Genomic DNA, 26324 nt, shown 5'->3' with positions numbered 1-26324 from the left:
AAGAAAGTGGCGATACTATTTATCATTTTTATCCTATCTTGTGATGTCACCATTGACCAGTGTGTATTGTTCCTTATGCTGTAGTGCCTGGGTACCCATGCGTATTTTACTTCTTTGATTTCCCCCTGTCGTTGGTGTCGGTGCCCATGTACGGATGACTGAAGTTCCTCCATGGTCTGGTTGCAACCGTCTCACCGCTCTGTGACGTAAATCAGCAAATAACAAGTTTCGCTTAAAAACGAATGCACCTCTGGAACGGACATTTTGACTCTCAAACTTTTACAATTCTTTTTTGTTCTACCATTTATGGAGGGGCTTTTCTAAATTCGAAAATTTAATTTTACCCATAGAGTCACAGAGTAATATCATAGACTGTCTATGATATTACTCTGTGATAGAGTTAACACGAGGATGGCGGCCATTTTGAATTTCAAATATCAGTAATTATTGGGTAATTTGTTTCACTAGCGCCAAATCTTCCAAGGTAAATATTGATTTTTAATTTTCATTTGGTGGAAAGAATGTTTGAAAGTTTCACTGGGGAAAGTTTGAGCAAAGGTTTATGTCTTTCAATTGCGAGGCGCATACTACCTTAATCAAGAAGCAGTGTAGTGACGTTTTCAAGCTCCATGTTCAGTGGTTGATAAATGCATTATAGTGTAAATGAATATCTTTCCGACGTTGTTATTTAAGGTAGAATGCGCCTCGTGGACAAATATTTGCATTTTCAAGCTTTTAAATTAATTTTTATAATCTCATACTGGTGAGGACTCATTTTGAATCTCTGTGGGAGAGACAAGTTTTCGTATCGCTTTTTTTTTTGAAAGTCGATGATTTATTTTTCCCCTAGAGAAAATACTGGAATCGCGATTATTTTGAGCCTCAAAATATTGATAATGTTAATTTGTTTCTCTAGTTCCAATTGAAATTTTGCACAGTGACCCCTGATTTTTACTCCTGATTTGGTGACAGATAGTCGACGGTTTCATTGAGGAAAGTTTGATTAAATTTTAAGCCTTTCATTTTCGAGGCGCACACTACCTCAATGTGCAGACGACATTTTACAAATATGCTTCAATGTCAGCCGGCTGCCAACACAGGTAGGTAGCATTCTTTATGCCAGCCTGGCAGTAAAGGGGAAAATCTGATATTCGTTAGGATGACGGAACCGTGGCGTCCATATTGGTGTCTCAGAATTGTGTACTGTACAATCTCATATTTTATCAGTTCGTTTGCAGATGACATGCCCACATTTTACATATGTATTACTAGATACTATTACTACTACCATTAACCTAGGAATACCCGACTTCCCTAGAGGATCAATTTCACAGACCTGCCTTTCCTACAATGGTACTACAATGGCACCAGCTGGATTAGATAAACATAACAATGGAACATTCACACCTTGGGGGATTAAAAGTCTTCTGTTTGTCACCCGAGTTGGTCAGCAGGCAAGGACCCGGGTTCCAGGTACCATGCAAGTTAATGCAGTCTTTCCCTAATCTATCACTATCTATCACTATTTATTATCATTGGTGACACATCTAGTTGCTTATAGAAGTAACCGACTTACATCAGTTTTATCCGCGTTTTCTTCTTTTTGGTGATGACACACACGATGACTGAACGACCATTACAATAGCTACCAGGGCCGTCAAAGTTGCTGCTGTAATCAAAATGGCGGAAGGTCGGTCCCTGTTAAACACTCTATCTGATACTCCAGTGGACTTATTCGTCAATTCAGTTTCGTCCCGGCCAAGGCTAGCATCATTTTCAAGAAGGCCTGTAATGATCATTTTTGAAACTTCGATTTTAGTGAAACTTATGAGGGAGGACACATTTTAGTTTACAAAGAGTTTGCAAGAATACAAATATTACGGGAACATTAATATCAACAGATACAGAGATTAAGAACATGACAGGAATATTGTAAAATATTCGTTTGCACGACTCGACCGATAATGAGCTAGAATGCACCCACGGGACAGATATTTGTACTCCTATTTTTTTACAATTCTTTTCTGATCTACCAATTGTGGGGGCTCCATTTACAGCTCTTGGACCAAGAAAAGTTTCCACCGTCTCAGTTTTCTAAACCGAAATTCTTTCCAAAGAGAGTTAACACTGGATGGCAGCGAAACTCAATTTTCAAATTTCGAGTAAATTTTAGGCAATTTGTTTGTCGAATACCAGACCAGATCCCGAATTTTATTGCTAAAGTGTAAGAGAATGGTTGAAAGTTTCATCGAGGTAACACCTTAGCGCAAAAGTTTTAAGTATTTCGCTCCAAGACGCGTACTACCTTGAGACTGAGGCAGACATGGTCGTAGAGGTTAGGACATAATCTCTATCAAAGACAATGTGTCCACCTTTTTAAAGCACCACTACCTGTATCTTTTAGCATTATTTTTTATAATTTTACTGTCACGCTAGCGTAAGTTTGTGAGAATACACTAAATTAGGTGTGTATATACATTATTAACTACCCTCTGGGACTGTATCTGCAATTTTGAACGAGAAAAATAATACACTGCGATTAAATGTTTGCCCAAATATCAAATCGCATACGCAGCCCCATGTGGAAAAGCAAAAACCTTGGATGCTGTGCATATCTGCACTGAAAACTTCACATTACCTGCACAGAGTAATCCAATGTAATGCATAAGGGTGAATTGTATCAACTTTGTCATTGTATATTCTGTTGCAGTTGTAATACTACCAAATTTTGAAAATGACGGGTAATCAAAATGACCGTTAAAATTTAAGTTTACTTGTCAAATGATTCACAAACGAATGGTTTGCTAATGCAGTAAAGGCCCTTATCGCTTCAGAGGGTAGAATTCAGAGAAAACCAGGACAGAATAGGGAGAAATTTTGAAATTTTGAGGTCAACAAATTTCAAGAGTTACACTGACATTGTATCTGAACAGCGCCACCACTATGTATCGCTGACCTATGTTTAGTTTACACAATTAAAGTTAAATTTTTCTCAATTATTATTAGCCCATCCTAGTCGTTGTAACAGTTTGATAGGGGTAGTATGCGTGCAAGGGAGTAATACCAAGTGGATGCAAAAACATGCCAAGTGGATATTCCCTAACCCTCCCCCTACTAGTGACTTGTCCCCGGCGGTAACACAAAAATGACAAATTTACGCCCACACGACAAGTCACAGGCTCCGAGACGCGCGTACTTGCTATTCACTTTTCACCACATCGAAAGGAGCTGTTGACTGAAGTTGCATTACGTCTAAGTATAGCCATTCTAGGGTGTACGGTATCCATGACCCCTAGGTTTTTACGTTTTATTCATATCAGTTACTACCCATGTTTAATAGTAGATTAATTTTGAGGACGATGACGCGCTTGTTGCTCATTTGCTTCGTTTACAAATTGCTGTTAACCCTCCGAGTGCCATATTTTTCCCTCCAAAATTTTAGTGCAACATTTTGTAAATTCTTGTATAATTTTTGTAAAAGATTTGGACTGACTTGACATGATGGCTTCAGTTTTTCATTATAGTTTCTGAGAAAATGTGAAAGAAATTTAGTTTCATTTTACAAAGGTGACAACAATTGACGTTGACGCCCAAAGGGTTAATATCATGTGCGTCCTTAGACTAACCGCACACAAGGATGACCAAGATGACTTCTTGAGACTGGCTTCCTTCACTTTCAAACTGATTCCAACTTTAAACGGCTGAAACGTTGTTAGACTTAAAGATTCGTCGCTCGAGGACGCTCTCCCCCCCCCCCCCCCCCCCCCCGCCCGGGAGCGTTGAGAGCGACCACGAGCGACGAATGTTTCAGTCTAAAACGTTGTGTGCAAATTTTATCTATTTAGTTTGATTTTCCACGAAAGACCGCTACTTCCTTTGCCACAAATGACGGGTTGTCACAGCCTTCCTCGTGAATGATTTATGTCACAATGTGTTGGAAATTTCAAGCCTTATATTGTCAAGTACAGTCAAACTGTGTAAAGTTTGGTTGAGAGTCAGGTACGGTCTGACCTTTCAGGGAAACAGAATTTGCACACGTTTAACCGACACAGTCGGTGATTTCACGTATGACTCAAGGTCGATCTGGCGTTTGACCTGACCCGTAAAAATGGGGAAGTCGATTCTTGTTTACAGATAATGCGTTGCTTGCTGAACAGGAAAATGTCAGGACGTCGAGGCTACATTGGGAGGCTGCTGTCATCAAAGTGCGTATAGAGGTCACCAAATTTCAGGAATCGGCGATTCATATGGAATATCACACTGTGTGGCAAATTCAAGGCATTTGGTAGCTCAGTGTATAATCGAGTATTATATCATACTAGTGTAATGAGGGCGCCAACGAACTTCAAGCTATCTGATTGGTCAGGACGTGGAAATAACCTGTTACATACGCAATATAGCACGGTTGTAACACGCGCGCTCTTATTTAGAGAAAAATTCCATTTTAACGTTTCACGCCAGAATTTCAATATTCTGTTATGGTATCATTGCAAAACACTAACCTAGCACAGGGTATACCACTCTGTGTTGACCAATTCACTTCATATATGCACTCGCTATCGCTCGTACATACATGTCGTGAACTGTCAGGATCTCGTGGTATACCGTCGTCGCAGGGCTAGGTGTGGTTTATTGTTTTATTACTAGCTATATATTGGCTTCGTCCCGAAATATCTATCGGGGATTTCAATGACACTTTTCGACGATATAGTATATACAAGGTTCACAGGTTTGGGGCATTGTGTTAGTCAATTGTCTAGAGTGATAAAAGATATAGTCGAACACGTGTGAAAATGTACAAAAGTGTGCCTTCATGTCGGCGTCCCTTAACTTGCAATTCGTTCTACCAATGAAATGTCGGTCTCTGTACCACACTTTGTAAATCAAATCCAATGGTTTAAAACAGATTAAAAGATTAGATTTGCTCAGTGTTAACGCTGTCCCAAAACAGTCTGCCAGCTAATTACCCGCAACTGTCAGATGATAGTCTACATCGATCGTCTGATAGTTGCTGGTAGTAATTCGAAGCTACCGGATACGTAAAGATATATCCACGGGGGTAAATTAACAGCTACCAAGTTGATAGAACACGACAGATTATCGTGTGGTTCGTTTTATTCAGTGCTTTTGATTTCAATATTATCACTATCAAACCGGTTCATATCTCTCGTCCAGACTATCATATTAAGTAACCTCATAAATCTGCGATTGGGTTGCTTTCCATACGAGACAAGCTAGTACCGGGGAATTTGCTGTTCACCATAGGTTAGATTACGATGTCGAATGCTCTTAGGGACAAATATTCAGACTCTCAAACTTTTGCAAAATTCTCTTGACCTGACACTTGGATGGGGCTCATTTAATTGAGGAAATAAAGTTTTCACTCGTTTCGTTTTTGTGAAAATCAGAAATTTTATTTTCCCCGTAGACATAACGCAGGGACGGCGGCCATTTTGAATTTCAAATATCGATAAATATTGAGTAGTCTGTTTCTTTAGTACCAGCATTTGCATAATGACGCCCAATTTTTATGCTTGATTTTGAAACGTTGAAAGTTTGCCTTAGGAAAGTTTGAGCAAAAGTTTAAGTCTTTCATTTTCGAGGCACATGAACTACCTTAACTTAAAGGTATACAGTCACCTGTAATCTAAATATGCCCATATATGGTCAAAGGGACGTTCCTTGGTATTCAGAATGCCCATGTGAGGGCGCTGTTTTTAAAAAGCGGCCACCCGCTTAAAATCTGTGATTGGTTAGATTTACTCTTTCCATGGTAACTGTGGCAAATTGAAACAGGTGACAGTATACATTTAACGGCCATACCTACCATAATTCTGTGTTGTTGGAATTTTCTGGTCACAGTAGGTGCCGTTCCAATCAGCTGTACATTCACAAGAAAACGGGTTTTCCAAACATGTTCCTCCATTTTTACATACACATTCAATACCAACACATCTGCCAAGATACAACGCATGATCAAGTCAAAAAAGTTTGAAAAATGTAGAACAATGTAGTCGGTAATATGTATCTTTAAAGTTTAACCAATATTGACGAAACTATACGTAAGCAGTTCTCTACTACAAAGGTTTGCACAGTGACCCCTGATTTTATTCTTGGATTTGAAAGCATGGCTGGAAATTGTCATGAGGCGAGTGCAAGATATAGTTTAAGTCTTTCAGTTGCGAGGCGCGAACTACCTTAAGTTTTATATGGTGTATACAGTAGCATGATTAGTGTAGGTCAGTATAAAAGAAAAACGCCAACGGCGCAGATTACCTTCAAGGGGCCGTGGATAATTAAAACGCGCGCATGGTAAACGCATCTTCTGTGTTTAGGGGAGCGGGTTGGTTGTATTTCAATTACCAATTGCAAAAATAGCACTGCAAGTTTTCTGAGGTTTTCTGTATCGCAAAATATCGCGCTACCTATTTGGCGTGTACCAGGCCAGTACGGCGCCGGCGCTACATCAGCATTCTTTTGACATGTACGTACATGTGAATCAGTGCACTAGTAAAATAACGTAACAATCGTTTTGGATATTGGTTGCTTCATTGTTCAGTCGGCGCTGAACAGATAATTATTTTAGAGGGGGATTTGGGGGGGGGGGGGTCGGTAGCGTATGCGTGATTTCATAGCGACGTAATTACCGATTGCTGGATGCAGATACAGAATGAGGCTTGGTTGGATTTTCGCACTTACAAACTTTCGTTTAGGGGAGGGGGAGGGAGTTGAGGACAAACGTACTTAGTTTCGTTTACCGTGCGCATGTTTTAATTATCCACGGCCCCTAACGTCAGTGTGCAAACAATGATACCACTTACCGATCTACATTTTGGCAGCTGCCGTCAACATGATGACATGAATCCGAACAGTGACACTTAGGGCATCTTTCGCGGCAGCCGTCGCCATAGTGACCGAGTTGACAGTGACTGGTGCAATTGACACCTGTCCAACCTGGCTTGCACGACGTACAGGCATGCGCAGAGCACAGAATACAGTTCTCAGGACATGGCCGGTCGCAATATTCGCCCGTCCAACCACGTTCACACGTACACGTTCCGGTAATGTGGTGACAGCTCCCATTGACACACCGACATGGTTCTGAGCAGTTGTTGCCATAGAAACCCACATCGCACCTTCTGTCGCACTTGTTACCTTGCCAACCTGGTGTGCAGTGACACGATCCATCTTGCGGAGAACACGTGTCTCCATTGAAACAGTGTAGACATCTGTCTTCACAAAACGGTCGGTCGCTTCTCACAAGCCAGTTCTTATCGCACACTGTACAGTTCGGTCCTACCCAGCCTTGGCTACATATACAGCTATCAGCGAAACAGGTGGCACCATTAAAACAAGAACACCGCTTCTCACATCGTTCAGCGTAGTAACCTGGTTTGCAGGTGCAGCGTCCAGTGGAGGAATCACACATTTCATTTACCGAACAATTACACCTTTGGCATGAATTTCCGGTTCCGTAATATCCGGCCTTGCACACGCATTCTCCACCTTTACAAAGACTGTTCGTTGGACACGTGCACTCTGATTGGCATAGGTCTCCATAAAATCCCTCCTGGCATTGACAAAACCCGTCGATTTTGTCGCAAGTCGCACCATTCTTACAGTTACAAGACATATCACAGAGGGCGCCAAAGTAATACTCCGGACAAGCACACGAGCCATCAATATTGCTACATAAAGCGCCATTTCTGCACCTACATTTGCTCTGGCAGTTAGTTCCGTACACTCCGTCAGGACATTCTGCAAGAATAATATACAATAAGATGTTCATCGCCCTTTAAACGACTATACATACCATACCGAAGCCGGAACATAAACACAGACAGTCGAATGATAGAATAATGTATATACTACCAAGCACATTAAAGTGGTACTCCCACTTAAAAACCCCCCGAATGTTTGTTGTTTTGCTGATTGACGATATTCTAGGGAGCCCATAATAAGTTTGAACGAAGCAATTAAATTACCCCCTTCCCCCACTTCGAAGACTTTATGTACAGCGTTATGCCTTTACCCCAGGTAAGTTTTTTTTTTAAATTTCTCCTTAGTTATTGTCGTTTTCATTATTCTCAATCAGTTGTATTATATTTTTAACCAACACGACATAGATATTAGTTTTTAGGTGTAAAATATTAGCCGTCTCTGATGACTACATTTTGTCATCTCCCAGTGCTGAGACAGCCTGTCGGCCGACACTAAGTTCCGTTTCGTAAAAATGTTTCCAATTTGAATATGCCAGAAAATGTACAGTTCAGATTTATATCACTGATATCATCTCCTACCGTGTCAAGGTAGTTTTTGCCATATTCAGTTTCAAAATGTTGAAATCCTGTGAATGTCCATTGCCACTGTATTGTATTGCCTTGTCGACTCTAGTCGGCTATCCATGCAGTGCCCTCTTAGCAAGGCAAAGATGTGCTATACTTAGGTGCGCCGACCGCGATTATCCAGGGGGTTTCCGTGATGAAATGTTGGGTTTTCAAGTCAAATGTACTCTAAATATTGAGACAGTTTTCTTGTAGAACGGGTTAATCAGTGTGCCACCAGAATTGAGTCCACAGGCCGTCGATGCATCGATTATCAATGGTTAAGAATGCCGAGCGCTCCCGATGGTTTTCAAAGCAGCTATACTAGTCACCTATGCGAATTCTGGTGGAATCAGCAAACTTTGTTTTCGTTTTTTTGCCGAGTCAGTAAGACTCGGCTTTCTCCCACGGGGTAGACTCCTACTCCATAGCTTAATTAACAATGGCCCAGTGCCGAACGTTCGATGTTCGGAAGCTGAATTAAGGTGGGCCACTGGAATTCGATTTTTACTTTTTTGAAGACATGTTTTTATCGATATATCGCGATCCGCGCGCAGTCGCCACGTCAAATATCGACCGTTGGCATTAAAAAAACTTTTTGTTTTTTTAAATGTTACCAAGTGGGAGTGCCACTTTAATGACTGAATTCATATCTTAGCATACCAAATACACCTCATTCAACCATAGACCCTCGTGATTCAACGTGACGCTTTGTTTACTTCTATGTTTCTTTTCATGTATACGCAGAAAGCAAAATAAAACGACCTCGGAGTATACTTGATTTTGACTCTTTCGGCAGTAACCAAAGCACAAATGAACAAGAAGAAAAGCATTATAGCGTTGATAGCACTACTTGAGTAAAACAAAATTAATGTAAAATCAAATAATGGGGGAAAATAAAAAAAAACAGCTTCACGCAAAGATAGGACATCGTTTCCGAGTGGGAGAGTGTCGGGGGATTTAGCTCTGGTGCGGGCAGCCAAGTACACTAAGAGTAGGGATTGTTTTTTGCTTGTGTGTTTGTTTGTTTGCCTGTTAGTTTCAGGGTGATGTCTTTCCTACAAGAAAAAATTGTCAATTTATGTAATTACCAAGAATGGCACAAGGTAGGTTGGGAAATCATATGACCCAATTTATAACTGGTTAGTGCTATATTTGTACACATTAATCAGATTCCATTTATTATACACAGTTGTACTTACCCCTACAATTCTCCATCAGATTAGCGCTGTCATTTTTGAAGAAACCGCGACAACATGTGAAATATCTACAAACAGAAAGTGCAACAAGCATCCTTTAATTATATTGTATTAACCCTTTTAGTGCTATGATATTTCCCGCAAAAATGTTAGTGCAACATTTTCCAATGTGTATGCTCTTTTTCCTGCAGTTCTTTGATAATTTTGGACCAAATTAATGTCACATGTCATTGGCTTAAGCCTTTAGCAAAATTTTGGCACAATTATGAACATCATTGACTTGGGTATATTTTATAAAAGCAACAAAAAATGATTTTGGCGCTCAAAAGGTTAAGGATGAAGGTTAACCCTTTGAGTATTGTATTTTTTCCCACCAAATTTTAGTGCAACATTTTACCAATTTTTATGAACTTTTCTGTAATTTTTCTGATAATTTTAGACCACTTGAAATGAACACAACATGTCATTGGCCTCAGTGTTTTACCAAACTTTTGCAAAAATCTGACAAAAATTGACTGAGGTATATTTTATAAGGGTGACAAAATTGACTTTGGCGCTCAAGGGTTAATGGCATTCGCTAAATTACAAGCTAAGGCCTAGAAAACGAAATAAGTTTCAATTCTGTTCCTTGACATCAGGCAAGGTAACCAATATTTCTCAAACATATTGTTATTTGATTTCATTGAAATCTATTCATTTTCACTGAATCAATAACAATTTGTCTTCTTTTTCAATATTATTTTTAAATTTTCGGGAAGGCAGAACCACAAATATTCATTTAGGTGGTTAGTACATGGTCAGCCATTTCTTCGAAATTTTACACGTTGGTGTTTCCCTCACTTTGAGGTAGTACGTGCCCCGAAGTTAAAAGACTGAAACTTTTCACGAACTTTCTTCAATTAAACTCTCCACCACACTCGTACCAAAACAACGGTGGAATTAGGGGTTCATGTGCAATTTTTGTACCTAACAATTACCAATATTTGAAATCATGGCAGCAGTCCCTTTGTTAAAAAATTGCTTGCTCCAAGAGCTTTAAAATGAGTGGTAGGCCAGAGAAGTATTAAAAAGTTTAAGAGTGTTCTAAGTGTCTATCCAAAAGCACATTTACTTAAATAAACGCCGTGGTACCTTAAATACGATTATGCCACCTAAATGAACAATAAATTCTCAGGCGGCCGACTATGTATTTTCAATATGGCGGATTGCGGCATGCTAAACACATACGATTACAGAAGTAAAACTAAACTTTTTGATTAAACTGGAATTTAACCCTTTGAGCGCTAAAGTCAATATTGGTGCCTATATCAAAATATACAGCAGTCAACTGTTATCAAAATTTTGCTAAAATTTTGCTAAACATTTGAAGCCAATAAAATGTGATGTTCATTTGGTCTAACATTGTCAAAAAATTACAGAAAAATTCACAAATTTGGTGAAATGTTGCACACTGTAATTTTGATGGGATAAATTGCAGCGCTCCAATGTTTAATGCCGGAAACACCTAAAATGATGAAAAGATGAATGAGTTTCAGCTGGTTTCACTAAAAGCAGAGCTCTGTGACGTGACAGCGAATACATGTACGTCCTTGCAAACGACAAAGCTGTTTTAGTCAGCGGGGATTAAGAAGAGTAACTTTCTTGCAGTCCTACACGAAAATTACGGGAAACGGGGCACTACTCAACGTACAGTTCAACAAACTTTTAGCATACCTTCCACACACCAATGACGCACACCCTCATTGATCAGTCGTTATGTAAAATAGGAAATTTATACCCTCACAAACAAATTCTCTTAAATCCAAACATGCATGTGATACCGGACTGTGTCAGCAAAGACGAACGCAAAGTGTTCCCAGTGCTTTGACAATGTAGTGTGTGACTGTATGAACAATTATATGTCTGTAAACGATAACGTACTTACAGACCAGATAGAGTCATGTGAATATATACACCTATAGGATATTCAAATTACAGGTCCGATAAAGCTGCTATTTTACTGACTTCTTAGAAATGGTTATCGTTTTGGAATCCTTGATCGGTGCCAAATGTTTAAAAAATGCGTAACGTGAAGTCCGACATTAAGCAGAAGTGGAAACAGCCAACCAATGTGGCAGTTTTTTCTTGAATTAAGTCAAGTTAATTTTGCAGGCAAGGAGTAAGTTTCCTGTGATACGGGGACGGGGGAAGCTGAGCCTATTCCTGCAGGGGAATGTTAATTTTAAGGGGAAATTTTTTAAAGGACAGGGAAAAATCGACAGTTGTTTTCACCACATGGCAGGAAATGATCATGTCTGCAGCCTGAGGCGAATGATACAATTTTGAGGGGAATTTTTTCAAGGGCAGGGAAAATCGACAACACTTCAAAACGGGGAGGGACAGGGAAACAATATTTGGGGAGTGGCTAAAGATGTAGTTTGAGTGCGGGAGGGTAAATAGCAAAATTTTCAGTTGGATTGCGAATTACGAACAGCTAATTAATTACCCTCTTGACTTAAAATTAGTCAGTTCACATTACTTGTCCTGCACAATAATCATAATAAAGACCCCTTTAAAAGTACATTGTTCGCTGGCTGGACCTGTACTAGGGGAACTCTAAATGCAAGCTCAAATCGCTTTGTGCAGTGATCGCCATATATTAATCATTTGTTTAATTATAACGTTGACTTATCCTGCTATCTAACAAAGCTCTCTGTCTCTGGCTCTAAGCCTTTATGATAGCCGATTGGCCCGTTTTTGAGCACATGATATAACAGTTTTTAAGCAAGGCTGGCGTGAGCTGTCGTCCAATGAGAAAGTAGAATTAACGTGACCGACACGCTGATGTAATATAATGGAACATTTTTAGGTGTTTTCTTCTGCGTCGAAGCTGTTTTCATAACATTGGAAAAAGGAAGACACTATCATTCTCTCAAAATTGTAGAATCATGCGATTTACCATTAATGTTTAAATCGAGAATGACCTTTTTATGGCCTTTGAATGACCTTTCAACGAACTGCACCTGCGGTGGGTTAAGGTAGGTCGCACTTCAAAAAGGCAAAATTTCAATTTTTGTTCAACCGTTCTCTTTCAAAATCAATAAAAAAATCCGGGGCCACTGTACGAATTTTGGTACCAGAGATCAAATTCAAAATATTTACCGATTTTTGAGATTCAAAATGGCCGCCATCCCTGTGCTACCTGTAGGGTAAGTAAAGTCCTGATTTTTACAAACTATGCCGATGAAAAGTTCCTCACTTCATGAGCTTCAAATGAATCCCCGTAAGTAGTAGGCAAAACGAATATTGTAACGTTTAAGAGTCCGAATATCCTCGAGGCGTATTTTTACCTTACGATGATAGCCATGTTCTGTTTTTGTATAGGTCACAGGTCAACGTACACTGAGGTCAAAGATCGGTTGCTGTGATACTGTTTCTGCAGGGCAGCTGCGCTCATTGTCGACCGTGTGGTGACTCCAGTGGTTACTATCAGAAAACCATCCCGAGCGAAGTGGAAGAGCGGTCAGGACGACATCAACATAGGTTTAATAATCAATATCAACGCGACATAAACATAGGTCCAACAATCAGTATCATGATTCAAGGTAAATGAATAAAGGCATTACAGTAATTACCCATCTCCGTTTGGCTGCGAGAACAATAGGCAGGCATTTGGATCGTCGGCATGTGTTTGTACGGGTAGTACGAAATCAGCCGAGGTGACATCATGATGAGCAGCGATGCAGAGTGTCAATAGTACAATCATGGCTCCCTTGGTCCTAGTCTCCATCACTTTTGTTGGAAAGAAATGAATGAAGTACGAATATGTAAATTAAAAAACGAATACACAAATAGATGAAGTCATGCGATGAATTTAGTGTATGTATGTGTGTCAGGAGATATGAATATGTGCGTGTCCATGTTTTGTTCTCTGTCTGTCTGTCTGTCTGTCTGTCTGTCTGTCTGTCTGTCTTCTTCTGTGCCCGACTGTCTGTCTGTGAATTCGTCAGGTTGAGTTAAACACAGTGGAACAGGTTTTCAATAATGATGCATTTTGAGTTAGGCTATTGAATAACGAATGGAAGTCGTCTTTCGCATATCGCTCTGTAACAGGACAGTCTACCTGAGAAGGACACACTGTCGTTAAAGAGAGTGGTAGTACAGTTGTCTATACTGGCTGGTTAGAAGATTAAATATCAAATATTTCGCCTTTCAGATGAACAAAGTAAGCGACTCTATGTCGACATAATCGGTTAGAACAAGGACCACCTACCTGAAAAGAAAATCGCGCTCCAGTAAACAAAGTGATGGTTAAATCGGTTATGAACACCTTGTGTACAAGGCGGTCCACACAAATACGAGATTACGAACATAACAGCCAGGGGACTGACCCGAAGTGATTCCGTTCTGATATTCCAACAACTTCTCGTAATTGAGGCATGACTGGTTGCAAACGATATAATGATTGCAACGAACGTTGGTGACTGGTACCTAACCTTTACGGAAGTAACGATAAAGATCGGTTGTTCAAAGAAGGTACCATAAAGGGGAACGGTCGTGAATATTTAGTTTTAAAAACATGCTTTCTGATTTTGATCAAACATCACTTTGTGACACGTAAACACGTTGTATGTGAAAAATCAAACCTGTTCACTGAGAGTAGCTGCGCATCACGTACCTAGCGGTGTAAACCCAGACACAAGAAACGCGCTTGAACGTGCACCTTGCTGCGGCTAGCAACCGGAGTCCACTCCGTTCTACTAGAATGAAATTGAATAACAAAATTTTTGCAGGTATTTTCACTTAGACATTGTAATAATATGCTATAAACGGAATGTTATGTCAATCAGTATCGCGTGTCATTTTATGCAAATTAAATAATCTTTGACAGCCATAGGAAAGTTCAACTACTGAAAGTAGTGAGCAAAGTCTACAGTTTACCTGTTGCTATGGATACGAAGTGAACTTTTGCTCGATCGTTTGCAGGCGATAAAAACACTTCAGGTGAGCTTGAAATGGTGCATTATCAGACACGTTAATCTGATAAGCGTTGTAAACACAGAATGAAAAAAATATACCAGCACTTCTGCTTAAACGCAGCCATATCTATAAATAGCAGAAATGGTCAAACGAAATGACCCGGAAATTATGACGGTTACGATTTCCGATGATAAATTTGACAGAGTAAGCTGTTCATATATAGCACAGTGGAACCAAGGCTTACATTTTCGGCATTTTAAAAACTTTTCACCGATTACCAGGATATGTTAACAGCGTAGTTAACCATAATTTCACGCACGGAAATGTTGTTCGCTTCAGTGACTTTGCATATATAGTCCGGGTACAAATAGTCTTGCTCCAAGCACATAAGTATCAAAACATAGAATAAATTGAAGGACTGAAAATCAGCAGACCGACGGGCTAAGTGACAAGCTGTTGCGTAAATCGTGGGGTGAAAGCCTTGACCCACAGCCAATCCATAACTCAGCTTCTGGGAAAGGTCAGGCGACTGCGGGCCAGTCTAGGGTACGGATGTGAGGACGTACTAATTCATGACACCTAATATCTCGTCTAAGGCTGTGTTCACACATAATGTTGGGAGGGTGGAGGAATTCCGATTAATTTCTTTTTCAGATCAGACCCCGCTATCAATAACCACAAAACATTCCAAATCCCTCTCTTTATGATCAAATTTTCTCAAGGTCTCCAAACTATCAAATAGCCGCATATTTATAAGGGATGTACGCGCGGAAGTATTGAGCAGTTCTGCTCGCAGATATGCGACACTATCCTTTTTGGACGCACACATACCGGCAAATCTGCGGTAGTGGTGAATAGAAATGTTGTCAGCAGTTTGTAGAGCCACATTAAATTTATTAATTTCTCAATGCATCAGTGGACTTTTTTTGAATTTATCAATGTAAGCTGACTTGAGTTAATCCAACTCTGGCCAGGTCAATGGCACCAGCTGAAAAGCACACAAAATGACAATCATGAGAGACTTTGCAAATTGGAAATTTCTGGCTACAATTTACCAAAGTGTGAAAATCTGAGCACAGTGACTTACCAAAGAAAACAGTTACAGACATATATGACCTAGATCCTACTTCTAAAAAAATTTCAAAATTTGAAATGACGTTGAAACATTCCGTTAAATAAAACTTTAAATCTCTGAAATTTGGGTGCAATAATGGCAAATTTGGTGAAATAAAAATTCCATTTATGCAGACATTAAATCAGAACTTTTCCTGTCCAAATTTTACATTTGTGTTATTGTGCGACTTTGAATTTTAACATGTAATTCACTGTATGAACTTGAAATGAATGGTTTTATTGACTTTGACCGATAAAACAATGACTTTTGTTTGTAGAAAATCAAGCATAGTGACCCCATCTTTGTTCTTTAATATTTGGTTATTCTCATATACAACTATTCAAAAATCTTAATAAAAGTATAACAACATCTACAATTTTTCTGATGACACTCCCTTAAGCAAACATTATTACAAACATAAATTTTGTTACTTTTCGGTAGTTTTGCATATTTTGTATTAACTGCAATCTCTCGTTTGTCATCTTATTGTGTTCAAGTATTCAGCCTATCAACAATATTTACATATGTGTTATGTCTTTCTGTTGCTGCCACTTGTAGTTCATATACACCGCATTGTCGATATACCATAAAACTGCAACATATCATTATATTATCAACAACCCCACAACGGTCAAATTTACCAAAATTTCCCATGTGAATGACAACGGGGCCCAAGAACTTGCCAGTGAGTAGTGCGCGCACTGTAAAAATGTTGTAAATCTGGAGATTTTTTGGAAAAAGTGTCTATAATTGGCCCACAAGTGCTCCATTTTATTTTGTGATTGATCATGGTCTTTGTACAAATTACAATTTACGTTTTAGCTGTAAAGTTACGATGTTTACGATATTATTCATATTCACGGGCATGTAAACAAACCATTACTGTGTATTTGTGGTCAGTCACATGGTTCAGCTCGACCAATTAAAATACGACGAACAGGGCATGGTAATATACCACCTTTTCTGTGAAAATAACTTTAAAACATTTCAGCATGATTAAAAAAGTTTACTACAAAAAGTCATGTTGAATCAGATTCACAGTACAATGTTAAAAAATAACAAGTTTAACATACCTAGTGATCATTTTACATCCGTGTTCCACTGTATGGACAATGTATTCATTGTAAAATGACAAATACAAGTACTATCCATATAAGAATAAAGTAAGCTGTACCTTTGCATTCAAGGAGATGCAATCCTTTTGTGTATCATAGTCAACATTTTCTTGTGATATACCTTTTTTGACCATTAACACGATTGGACCTAATTTGGGATAATTGGATTTTGATATTTTTCAAATATCTCAAAAGTGTTAGGTGTCGTATAGCTGAATGTTGTAACATTGCAAATTAATCATAAAACAAGTGTGTAATGTAAAAAGAAAAGAAGATAAGATTGCATTTGAAGATTAAATCGACATTACTTTACCATACAATTATCCCAAATTAGTTCCAATCCTGTTCATTGTACTTTGATAATTCTCAAGTCTCCTGGTCTTCCATGTTTTGATCTTCAACCTGATCTTGTGTACAAGTATGTTTCACTGTCGCAAGAGGGCATCATTTGACCCGAGCTCTTCTTAAGCTACATCATAGTCAGAGCTATCACTGTCACTGCCGGTGTGTAGTGACAGTGACACTGCCCAAAGGTAGTAGCAGGGCAGTGGCTTTATTAACTTTCAAAAATTTTGACGATATTTCAGTTCAGTTTATACAACTCAGTTCTTGTTTTACTCCCTACAGCATGTTGAAACTCAGCCTGACAACACGGCTTGTGTATGTGTACTGCGGATTTGAGTCATTGACAAATGACTATCAGTCTGGACTCTTATTCAATTATCACTAATAGTGTTTACATATACAGGCTTTGTCGGTTAACTAAATATTGTGTGTTTCAGCATGCTATAGGGAGACAGGAAGAAACTGCATTTAAAACATTGCATCTATAAAAATATTTTAAAAAATTATCAAAAGTAGCAGCTTCTGTCCCGTTATAAATCTTCTTGATGTTGTTTTTTATGAAAATTCAATGGCATTCAATACATTTCTGAATTTTTTCAAAATAAAGGTCATGAAATGCGGCAAAATGGTTAGAGATTTTGCATGGCATAAAATATTATTCATTTTACCTTACAAAATATGAAATCTGAAAAAGTAAAAAAATAACAGGAAACCAAAATATTTTCTGGTGCCCCCTTGTACCCTGAGCAAAACTTTCAAGTTACCCCTCTACAATCTTTCAAGTCCCCCGTAATTCCGCTGGCCCCCTCACCAATATTTGTGAATGCAGCCTCATCCGTGTCATTTAAGACAGGACTTCAAGAAACCATCTCAACCCACTGTTCATGAGGTAATTTGAATTACGAAGTAGACATTTAAGCAATAAAGCACATACACCCAGCGTTGGTATACCACGAGATTCTGACCAGTTCACGACATATATGCACTAGCGATAGCGAATGCATATATGTCGTGAACAGGTCAAAATCTCGTGTACCGTCGCTGGATGTGACTTATTTTCATTATATCATAATAGTATATTGAAGTTCTGGCAAGGAACGTCAGAAAATGATTTTCGCTATTTCGGAAACCTCGCGCGAGTGGCAACCGCGGTATATCGCCAAAATACCACGGTTCTGTTCACGTCTCGCCCGATCAGATCGCTGCAATTGCGCCATCAATATACTGATATGATATAATTAAGCAATGAAAAATACTTTGCGATGGTGCACCACAAGATTTTTACAAGTACACTACATGCACGAGCGATAGCGAGTGGATATATAGGTCAAAACCGAGTGGTACATCCGTTACCGAGGTGGTTTACTGCTGTTATATATCATAACAGCATATTGGAAATCTGGCGTTAAATGTCAAAAAAGGATTTTTGATCTTGCTGAGAGCTCTCACGTGTGCTAACCTTCCTATATCGCGAATATATCAAAGTGATTTTCTTGCCTCGACCAATCCGATCGCTGTATTTGCCCCATCAATATACCGGTATGATATAATTGCTGTTAGAGGTCAATGTTCTATATTTGCTTTTACAAAAAAAATACAGCCACCGTACGTTTGTGCAAGTAGGGTGATAGGGTGCATTGAGGGATGCGACTGTATGCGACGCTGTGATGTGTAATTCGACTAGACTGTCGGGTTGAACAGATAATACCTCATCGTACAATTTAAGGTAGAGTGCGCCTCGGGGACAGATATTCGGACTCTCAAACTTTTACAATTATTTTCTGACATACTATTTGTCGGGGTTCAGTTTTACAGCTCTTGGTGTAGAAACCTTTTCACTGTCTTAGTTTTTAGAAAATCGAAAATTTTATTTTTCTCTGTAGGTTACACAAGGATGGCGGCCATTTGAATTTCAAATATCGTTATATCTTTTGGTGATTTGTTTCTCTAGTACCAAAATTTGCACCGTCATCCCCGTGAGTTTTATTCTTGAGTTTTGGAGAGAGATTGGTTGAAAGATTCCTTGAGGAAATTTTTGAGCAAAGAGTTAAGGCCGTCAAAATATTTCTGAAGGGTCACTTTCCGTCAAAGCGAATTGTCTATGGCGTCTGCTCGCAAGACAGCACGTTGTGGATTGTTGGACGAATCCAAACATGTTACCAGGTTAACCAAAGCAGTGTTGCAAAGTGACAGTGGTCAGGGGCGCGAAAGTTGACATTATATTATATCATGCTACCATGCGCCATTCTGATTGGACGAGAGGTCATTCCACCCATTCTAAAATATTGTTTTAGCACTGATAGCGGTGGTAAAACGGGCCCCTAAACCAGCATTTTCGAAAATTTCCCACTCGCTGCATTTGAACGTACCCATCGGATCTACACCATAGACCCTCGAGAAAAACCGAAACGGTCTGCTTTGTTTCAAAGAATTTTGATAGACAGATAAAGTGTGGGTCTGTAACTCACGTCTTGGTGAAAATAAGTTGCGATCGATGATAGAATACATCTCTGAAGCAGTACGTTTGAGTGTGATGTAGATGATAAATATTGAGGTGACAGCGTACCGTGGACTTTTAGGGGTGGACCATTTGATATCCTGGGGGGGGGGCTTGGAAGATTGGTGGAGAGCCATTATTTTTTTCCCCACATGCTTCACCATGAATTATTTTTTTCTACAGGGCATATGCTGGCAACTTTTTTTTTCACTTTCCTTCTTCGAGATATATTTTTTTTACCAAATTTCGGTGCAATGTTTGTTTGCTTGGTTTTTCACACCCAGTAACAAGATGCTGTTCTATCGCACACAGACTATATTCAAGAAACTAAATGAAGTTATGTAAATACATGTACATTTTTGATTCACTTTACAAAAACATATTTGTAAAATCATGTACATTTATGGCATTTACTTGTTATTGTTGTCCTTACTTTGAAAGTAGCCGGGTAATTTAAGAAAGTAGACGGGTGGACTGCGAGGGAGCGAAGCGACTGAGTGGCGAGTGAGCGTAGCGAACGAGGGGGGGGGAGAGCGCGAGAGGGGGGTGTCCCCCCTCTCGCGAGGCGAAAAATGAAATTTTGGAGTGGAAATGGTTTTCTCTGGTGGCATCTGAGGTGACATTTACTGACTGAAACAGTACTTTTGTTGTGTGTCTTAGACGTGGCTCACATACAACAAACAAACAAACATGATTTTGTTTTGTTTGTATTATTTATGACACACTTATGGTTTTATTTGCAATGAAGATGTAACATTTAATCTTAAATCACCTGCTGTCTGCTCATTTCATTGCCCATTTCCCATTCTTCATTACCACATAGTAGTTTCCCCAAAACCATCAAACTCATTCAATTCTAATCAAAACACATTCGCTTTTGTTAAGAAAAACATGGTAAGATAATTCACTATAACAGTGTTCGCATTTACGAATAAAACATGCGTATATAGAAAACTCATAACAATGAAAAAATGTGTAGAGAGTCGATCCAATGCGTAATAATATTACGCATTGGATTGAGTCTCTACGCATTTTTTCATTGTTATGAGTTTTCTATGCGCAAACGATAATAGTAAAATGTTTGCAGGCTGTCTCTCTTCTTGTGGTATTTTGGCAAAATCCTTACATTCAGATTTACACATTTCTGGAAAACACTGGTGAGCAATTTCAATTTCAGCATACTTCCTCTAATCAGAAGGTCATGTATACTGTACAATGTTCATATTCAGTTATTGTTCCTCAAGCTTGAAACAGTTTATGCTTTATAAAACTCTAGAGCTACTGCTTGATTTTCATTGATGCTGCAGTGTGCATCGAACAATTGCCAAGATTTTTTTTTTCCGAGTCGCAATGGTCCGATTACCAGGATGTGTTAACAGCGTAGCTAACCATAATTTCACGCACGGAAATGTTGTTCGCTTCAGTGACTTTGCATATATAGTCCGGGTACAAATAGTCTTGCTCCAACATAGGCGTAGGAACCGGGGGGGCAGGGGGGGCGGCCGCCCCCCCAATGCTGAAGTTGGGGGGGCAAAGGTATACTTTTGCCCCCCCAAACTTTTACAAATACACATTGACTACGGCTAAGCTGTCTAAACTTTTACATACTATAGAAATATAGATCTAGAGAATGACGTAGTCTCATTGAGGCGGCTCGAATACACAAATTAAACAAGCGCAGCACATGTTTTTACGCACTATGTAACATTCAGTGTAATTGGCTGGGGGGCTGCCCATGTCGGTCATTTTGACCAATCAGGCAAAACGTAACAAAATCGACGACCGTAGAAAGTAGCAAAGTTTGTTGCAATAAAACAATTGAACGCGCTGTATGGAAACGCGGGTACCGTATACCGCTCCACGTGCACATGTACCGTGGGTATTTTGAGCAAGCACTACCACAGCGTTCTCTATAATTGTATGTCAGAGGTAAGATAACAATTGGGATGATCTCTTTTTGGAGGATGTGGTGGCCCTGAAAAGGGCCGTTTGGTACGGTTTTTTTTTAATCAGAACTAATCTGATTCATCAGACCAAGGCCGCCCCAGTACTTCTAACATGTGGTATACAGCTTCGATCATCTCGTTCAAGGAATCTAGCTGTTCTTCTGCCCTTGAACGCAGCCTCCTCACCCTCCGTGTCCGGGAACGAGATCGAAGTACTGGGGCCATGTCCATGATCAATCGCCGCCGCTGCCTGTAGAGAGTTTCCAGATTTTCCTGGAGTTCGGCGATTGCTTCGGAGCGGTCGTACGGATCTTGCAGATACCGTGCGCGTGAAGACATATTGAGAAATGGTATTCTGACTTTGTGCGCATGTGCAGAGAGTAAATTGTAAAATGCGTAATGTTCTTTTGATTTTCCGTCCTTGTCGGTTAATACATATTGAGCAGAAGAGAAGGGAAAATTTAGACCAGATTGAAATATACCTAAAAGTTATTATAATGTTTATGTACAAAAGTGTTTCCATCATTTCCGGATGCATCAACAATATCATAGCTCGTATGTAACACTGTCTTCAGATATTGGGCGCAAGCTTGCACTACTCTCCTAACTGGGGAAATATTTTTTCTATGTTTAGTGGGATGATTTTGTCATTGTGCATGGCTTTAGCAATTTGCTCGTCCTCATAATTAATAAGGGTCGCGATACAGCTTTATGGCTTGTGACAAATGTATTGTGTAACTGTTCATCGTATAGGGCACTCTGCTGTGTCCTATAAGCTTAAGCTCTTATACTTAGGCCTACTGCTCTTAATAAGCCGCGGACAAAGACACACTGAAGGAAAAGATGGAAAAAGAATCCCATGAAAACACTACGGGTTTATAGCATCATTTTTATTTTCTGACCGATTAGGAGTATTTTCTGACCCTTATCCCGTACTTTTGATAAGTGTACTTGGTGCTGCTCTTTACTTTAGGTTGGCATATTAGAAAACTGATAATGGCATCAAAGAAGAAGTCCGATCAAGATATAAGAAGTCTTTTTCAAAGCCAAAGGTAGTTAGCACTGCAGTGGTTCTGTTTAAATTTTGTTTTGCGTATTTTGCTTCGCGGTCAGAATGTGGTTTTTTTTGCGTAAAATGTAACAAAACTGCGTAGCCATAAAACAAAATGCCTGAGAAATGAACATATAAAAAGACTTTGACATGCAGTTGACCCCTCATTAATTATCATCTAAAGTTGTTTACTGTTATAGTGAATTTTATAATACCTGTTATTCATTGGTACGGGGGGTTTTCGGTAGAAGGTCTAGATCATGGTTCAATGTTGGCGTGTTTTTTTATTTTTCATGCGTAAAAGTAAAGAATATTGCATCAAATACGCAGGATTTCGCGTTAATGGAAACACTGATAGTCTGCACTAATTCCTTGGAATGGAATGTTTGGCTCCAGTCAACCGCGTGTGGTAAATAAATGCAACAATAAAAATATAAGCTTACAATTTTCATTATTAACGAAGAAATATGAATGGCTAATAACAGGGCCTGAGGTTAATTGTGATAATAGGTTATCGAGCATGTTTTGCATTAATACCCCTCGAAACTATTATAATACAAAAATATGCACATTTTGCCTTTTCAAACGAGTTTACGTTATCTGCACGTAATATGATTGTTTTTATGACTGATTATCCTTGTTTGAAACCCCTGTAATGAAACTACTGCCAAATTTTCTGTCAAACTGATCGCAGGTCTGGATAAATTTTGTAATTTCAGAGAGAAAATACAACGGCTTGAAAATGACCCAAACAGAAGAACTGACCCTGCCGAAAGTTGTAGTAGTCGTAGTAGTAGTAGTAGCAATGATGGACCAGAGACTGCTTCCCCTGCATTTGTTCCAACAAACAATACTGCCACTCATCCTGAAACTTCAGTTAGTTACGACTCGAGATCAACGACCTCACATAATTCGGCCACTGGATCAGTACTACCTGACATTCCCTCAAATCAGCCTTGTGAAAAACAAACATCGGTATTTGGTCAGCATGATTCTTCATGTCAACCGTGCACTGCTTTATGTTGCTGTTCAGATAATGATATGCCTCACCAACCTGTTGATGAAAATGTTCTAAAAGCGACCAAAAGACAGATAGGAAACAAGAACGATTTCAGATGTTTTAGGGCATGTTGGTATAAGCAACATCCATGGCTAAATCTTTGCTTGACCAAGAATGCAGCTTACTGTTTCTCATGCCGAAAAGCACATGAAAGGGGCCTTGTAACCTTAAGCAAAAAACTAGAAGAAGCTTTTACTGTAAACGGTTTTAAGAGCTGGCAGAAAGCAACAAAACGTTTTCGGGAGCATGAAGAAAGTGATGGGCACCGTGAAGCTGTCTCTAAGCTTAGAAATGATCAACAAAGTGTTTCTGCCATGTTATCTGATAAAGTAGTGAAAGACCAAAGCTATCACAGACAAATGCTATTAAAACAACTTTCATGCCTCCGGTTCCTTCTCAGACAGGGACTGTCAATTCGTGGTCACAAAGATGAGGAGAGCAATCTCAGACAGTTGCTACAAATGATATGTAATGACAGTTCGGATATGCAGAAATGGCTTCAGGGTAATGATTACTTGTCGCCAGTCATCATAAATGAACAGATTTCTTTGATGGGTCATACTCTACTTCGTAAGATTCTCAGTGAAATTCATGTTGCAAAATGGTTTGCCATTTTGGCTGATGAAGTACGAGATGTGTCCAACTTAGAGCAGTTGAGTATTTCGGTCAGATGGGTAGATGAGAACTTAGAAATCCATGAAGATTGCCTGGGATTACTACAAGTACCATCAACACATGCAAACGTGTTAACACAGGGAATCAAAGATATAATGGTTCGTTGTTCTTTGCCGCTGGTTCTCTGTCGCGGGCAGGCTTATGATGGTGCCAGTAGCATGTCGGGTCGCTTAAATGGAGTTGCTGCACAGATTAGCAGGGTTGAACCTCTCGCACTCCGTGTGCATTGCTTAGCACACTCCCTCAATCTTGCATTGCAAGATATGGCTCGAAAATGCACAGCCATTAGGGATGCTCTTGATATTTGTAAGAGCATATCACAATTGATCAACTGGTCTCCAAAGAGAATGCAGCTTTTCCACCAATGGCAAAAGGAGTTTGGTCAGTCACATGCTGGAAACATCAGACCTCTGTGTCCTACGAGGTGGACTGTAAGAACCGGAGCTATTAATGCTATTTTGGTCAACTATGATGCCCTTTTAAGTACTATGGACCAGGTGAATCGGGAACAAAATGATGAGTATGGTCAACGGGCTGGCGGTGTATTGGCACAGCTTGAGCGATTTTCTTCATACTTTGGCCTCAGACTCGCCTATGATGTGTTCAGTGCAACTGAACAGGTATCTATCACAATTCAGTCAATAGATACAACGGTTGCGGAAGCAGTGACAGCCAAGGAATTGGCAAAAAAACACCTCGAAAGGCTGAGAAAGGAGGAGAGATTCGACACCTTCTATGATGATGTGGTTTCAAAGGCCGCAGATCTAACAAATGAACCGTCTATACCAAGGTATAGGCATGCACCAAGAAGAATCGACGATGGAGCTCAGCCACACAGATTTTCTTCCCCCAGAGAATATCACAGACAAATGTATTTTGAAGTGTTGGATCTTGTGGCAGGAGAAATGGACAGACGGTTCGCTCAGGAAACTCTGAAAATTCCAAGTGCCATTGAGTCGATTCTGCTGTCATCTTGTACAGACGAAGGTGGAGAAATACACTGTCAGGTTCCTGAGATCATCAGAGAAAACTATGATAAAGATATTGACATGAGAAAGCTTGGTCACCAACTTAGCCTGCTACCAGATCTTGTAAAGATAGCAAAAAGTAACCCTCTTTTTGCTAGCCTGAAAGAGATCACTAATATTCGCACTCTGGCACAAATCATACGAGAAGTACCAGTCGCCAGGCAAATGGTTAGTGAGGTAGAGAAATTATTAAGGATTTACCTCACAATTCCTGTTACAACAGCGACTGCTGAGAGGTCGTTTTCAGCGCTTAGACGCCTGAAATCATACTTGAGGTCCACAATGTCACAACAGAGACTTAATAATGTGATGCTGCTTCATATTCACAAACAGATCACAGACTCCCTTTGCCTCAAAGATATTGCCAGAGACTTTGCTTCAGCCAATGATAGAAGAGTCACTTTCTTTGGAAAATTTTAGAAAGTAAGTCATAACGAGTTGTTATTGGGACACTTGCCCCAACAAAAAATTGCTTCCTGTGTGCATGCATTTTATGCATGTTTGTAGTTTATTTATTTTTCACGTATCTCAATCACATCCAGAAAGTTGGTAACTTTTGTCCCCCGCCAACAAAAAATTGTTTCCTATGCCCCTGCCCATAGATGAGTATTTTTTTACACAAATAGATTGTTGTGTGATGCTGAGTGCGTAGGGAGTTAAAAAAACAACTGGAGTTAATACACAAAACACAAATATAGAGACATTGCCGTATGTGTAAGTAGTGGTGCTTTCATTACATTTTTACTATTTAGATATATTTTGGCCTGTTTTAAATATTTAAATTTATTCATGTATGATTTAATATTTTAATTTATTCATATATGCAAATTTTCGATCGTAATTCATTCATCACCAGAATATAGGTTATCTTTGCCCCCCCAACCGTGAAGTGCTTCCTACGCCCCTGTCCAAGCCTGTGGGCACATAAGTATCAAAACATAGAATAAATTGAAGGACTGAAAATCAGCAGACCGACGGGCTAAGTGACAGGCTGTGCGTAAATCCTGGGGT

General features: G+C 39.5%; 2 protein-coding genes across 2 annotated transcripts; one reads left to right on the top strand and one right to left on the bottom strand.

Annotated features, from left to right (window-relative positions):
* Window positions 1–1631: 1631 nt before the first annotated feature.
* LOC139127999 (multiple epidermal growth factor-like domains protein 10) lies at window positions 1632–14254 on the bottom strand (the record flags this gene model as incomplete). The annotated part of the gene is made up of 6 exons (XM_070693860.1): window positions 14181–14254; window positions 13138–13294; window positions 9527–9591; window positions 6822–7758; window positions 5828–5955; window positions 1632–1786 (listed from the first exon to the last, which is right to left on the bottom strand). Coding segments are annotated over exons 2-6 (1440 nt in total), but the record flags the coding sequence as incomplete, so codon positions are not given.
* A 9058-nt stretch (window positions 14255–23312) lies between these two features.
* On the top strand, window positions 23313–25830 carry LOC139127998 (zinc finger MYM-type protein 1-like). The gene has a single exon (XM_070693859.1). It carries the CDS (start codon window positions 23592–23594, stop codon window positions 25731–25733), a length of 2142 nt encoding a protein of 713 aa, XP_070549960.1. The 5' UTR covers window positions 23313–23591; the 3' UTR covers window positions 25734–25830.
* Window positions 25831–26324: the final 494 nt, after the last annotated feature.

Source organism: Ptychodera flava, unplaced genomic scaffold (genome assembly GCF_041260155.1).
Source record: "Ptychodera flava strain L36383 unplaced genomic scaffold, AS_Pfla_20210202 Scaffold_41__1_contigs__length_1339820_pilon, whole genome shotgun sequence".
NCBI classification, from domain to species: domain Eukaryota; kingdom Metazoa; phylum Hemichordata; class Enteropneusta; family Ptychoderidae; genus Ptychodera; species Ptychodera flava.
This window is presented reverse-complemented; position numbering and strand designations above follow the sequence as displayed.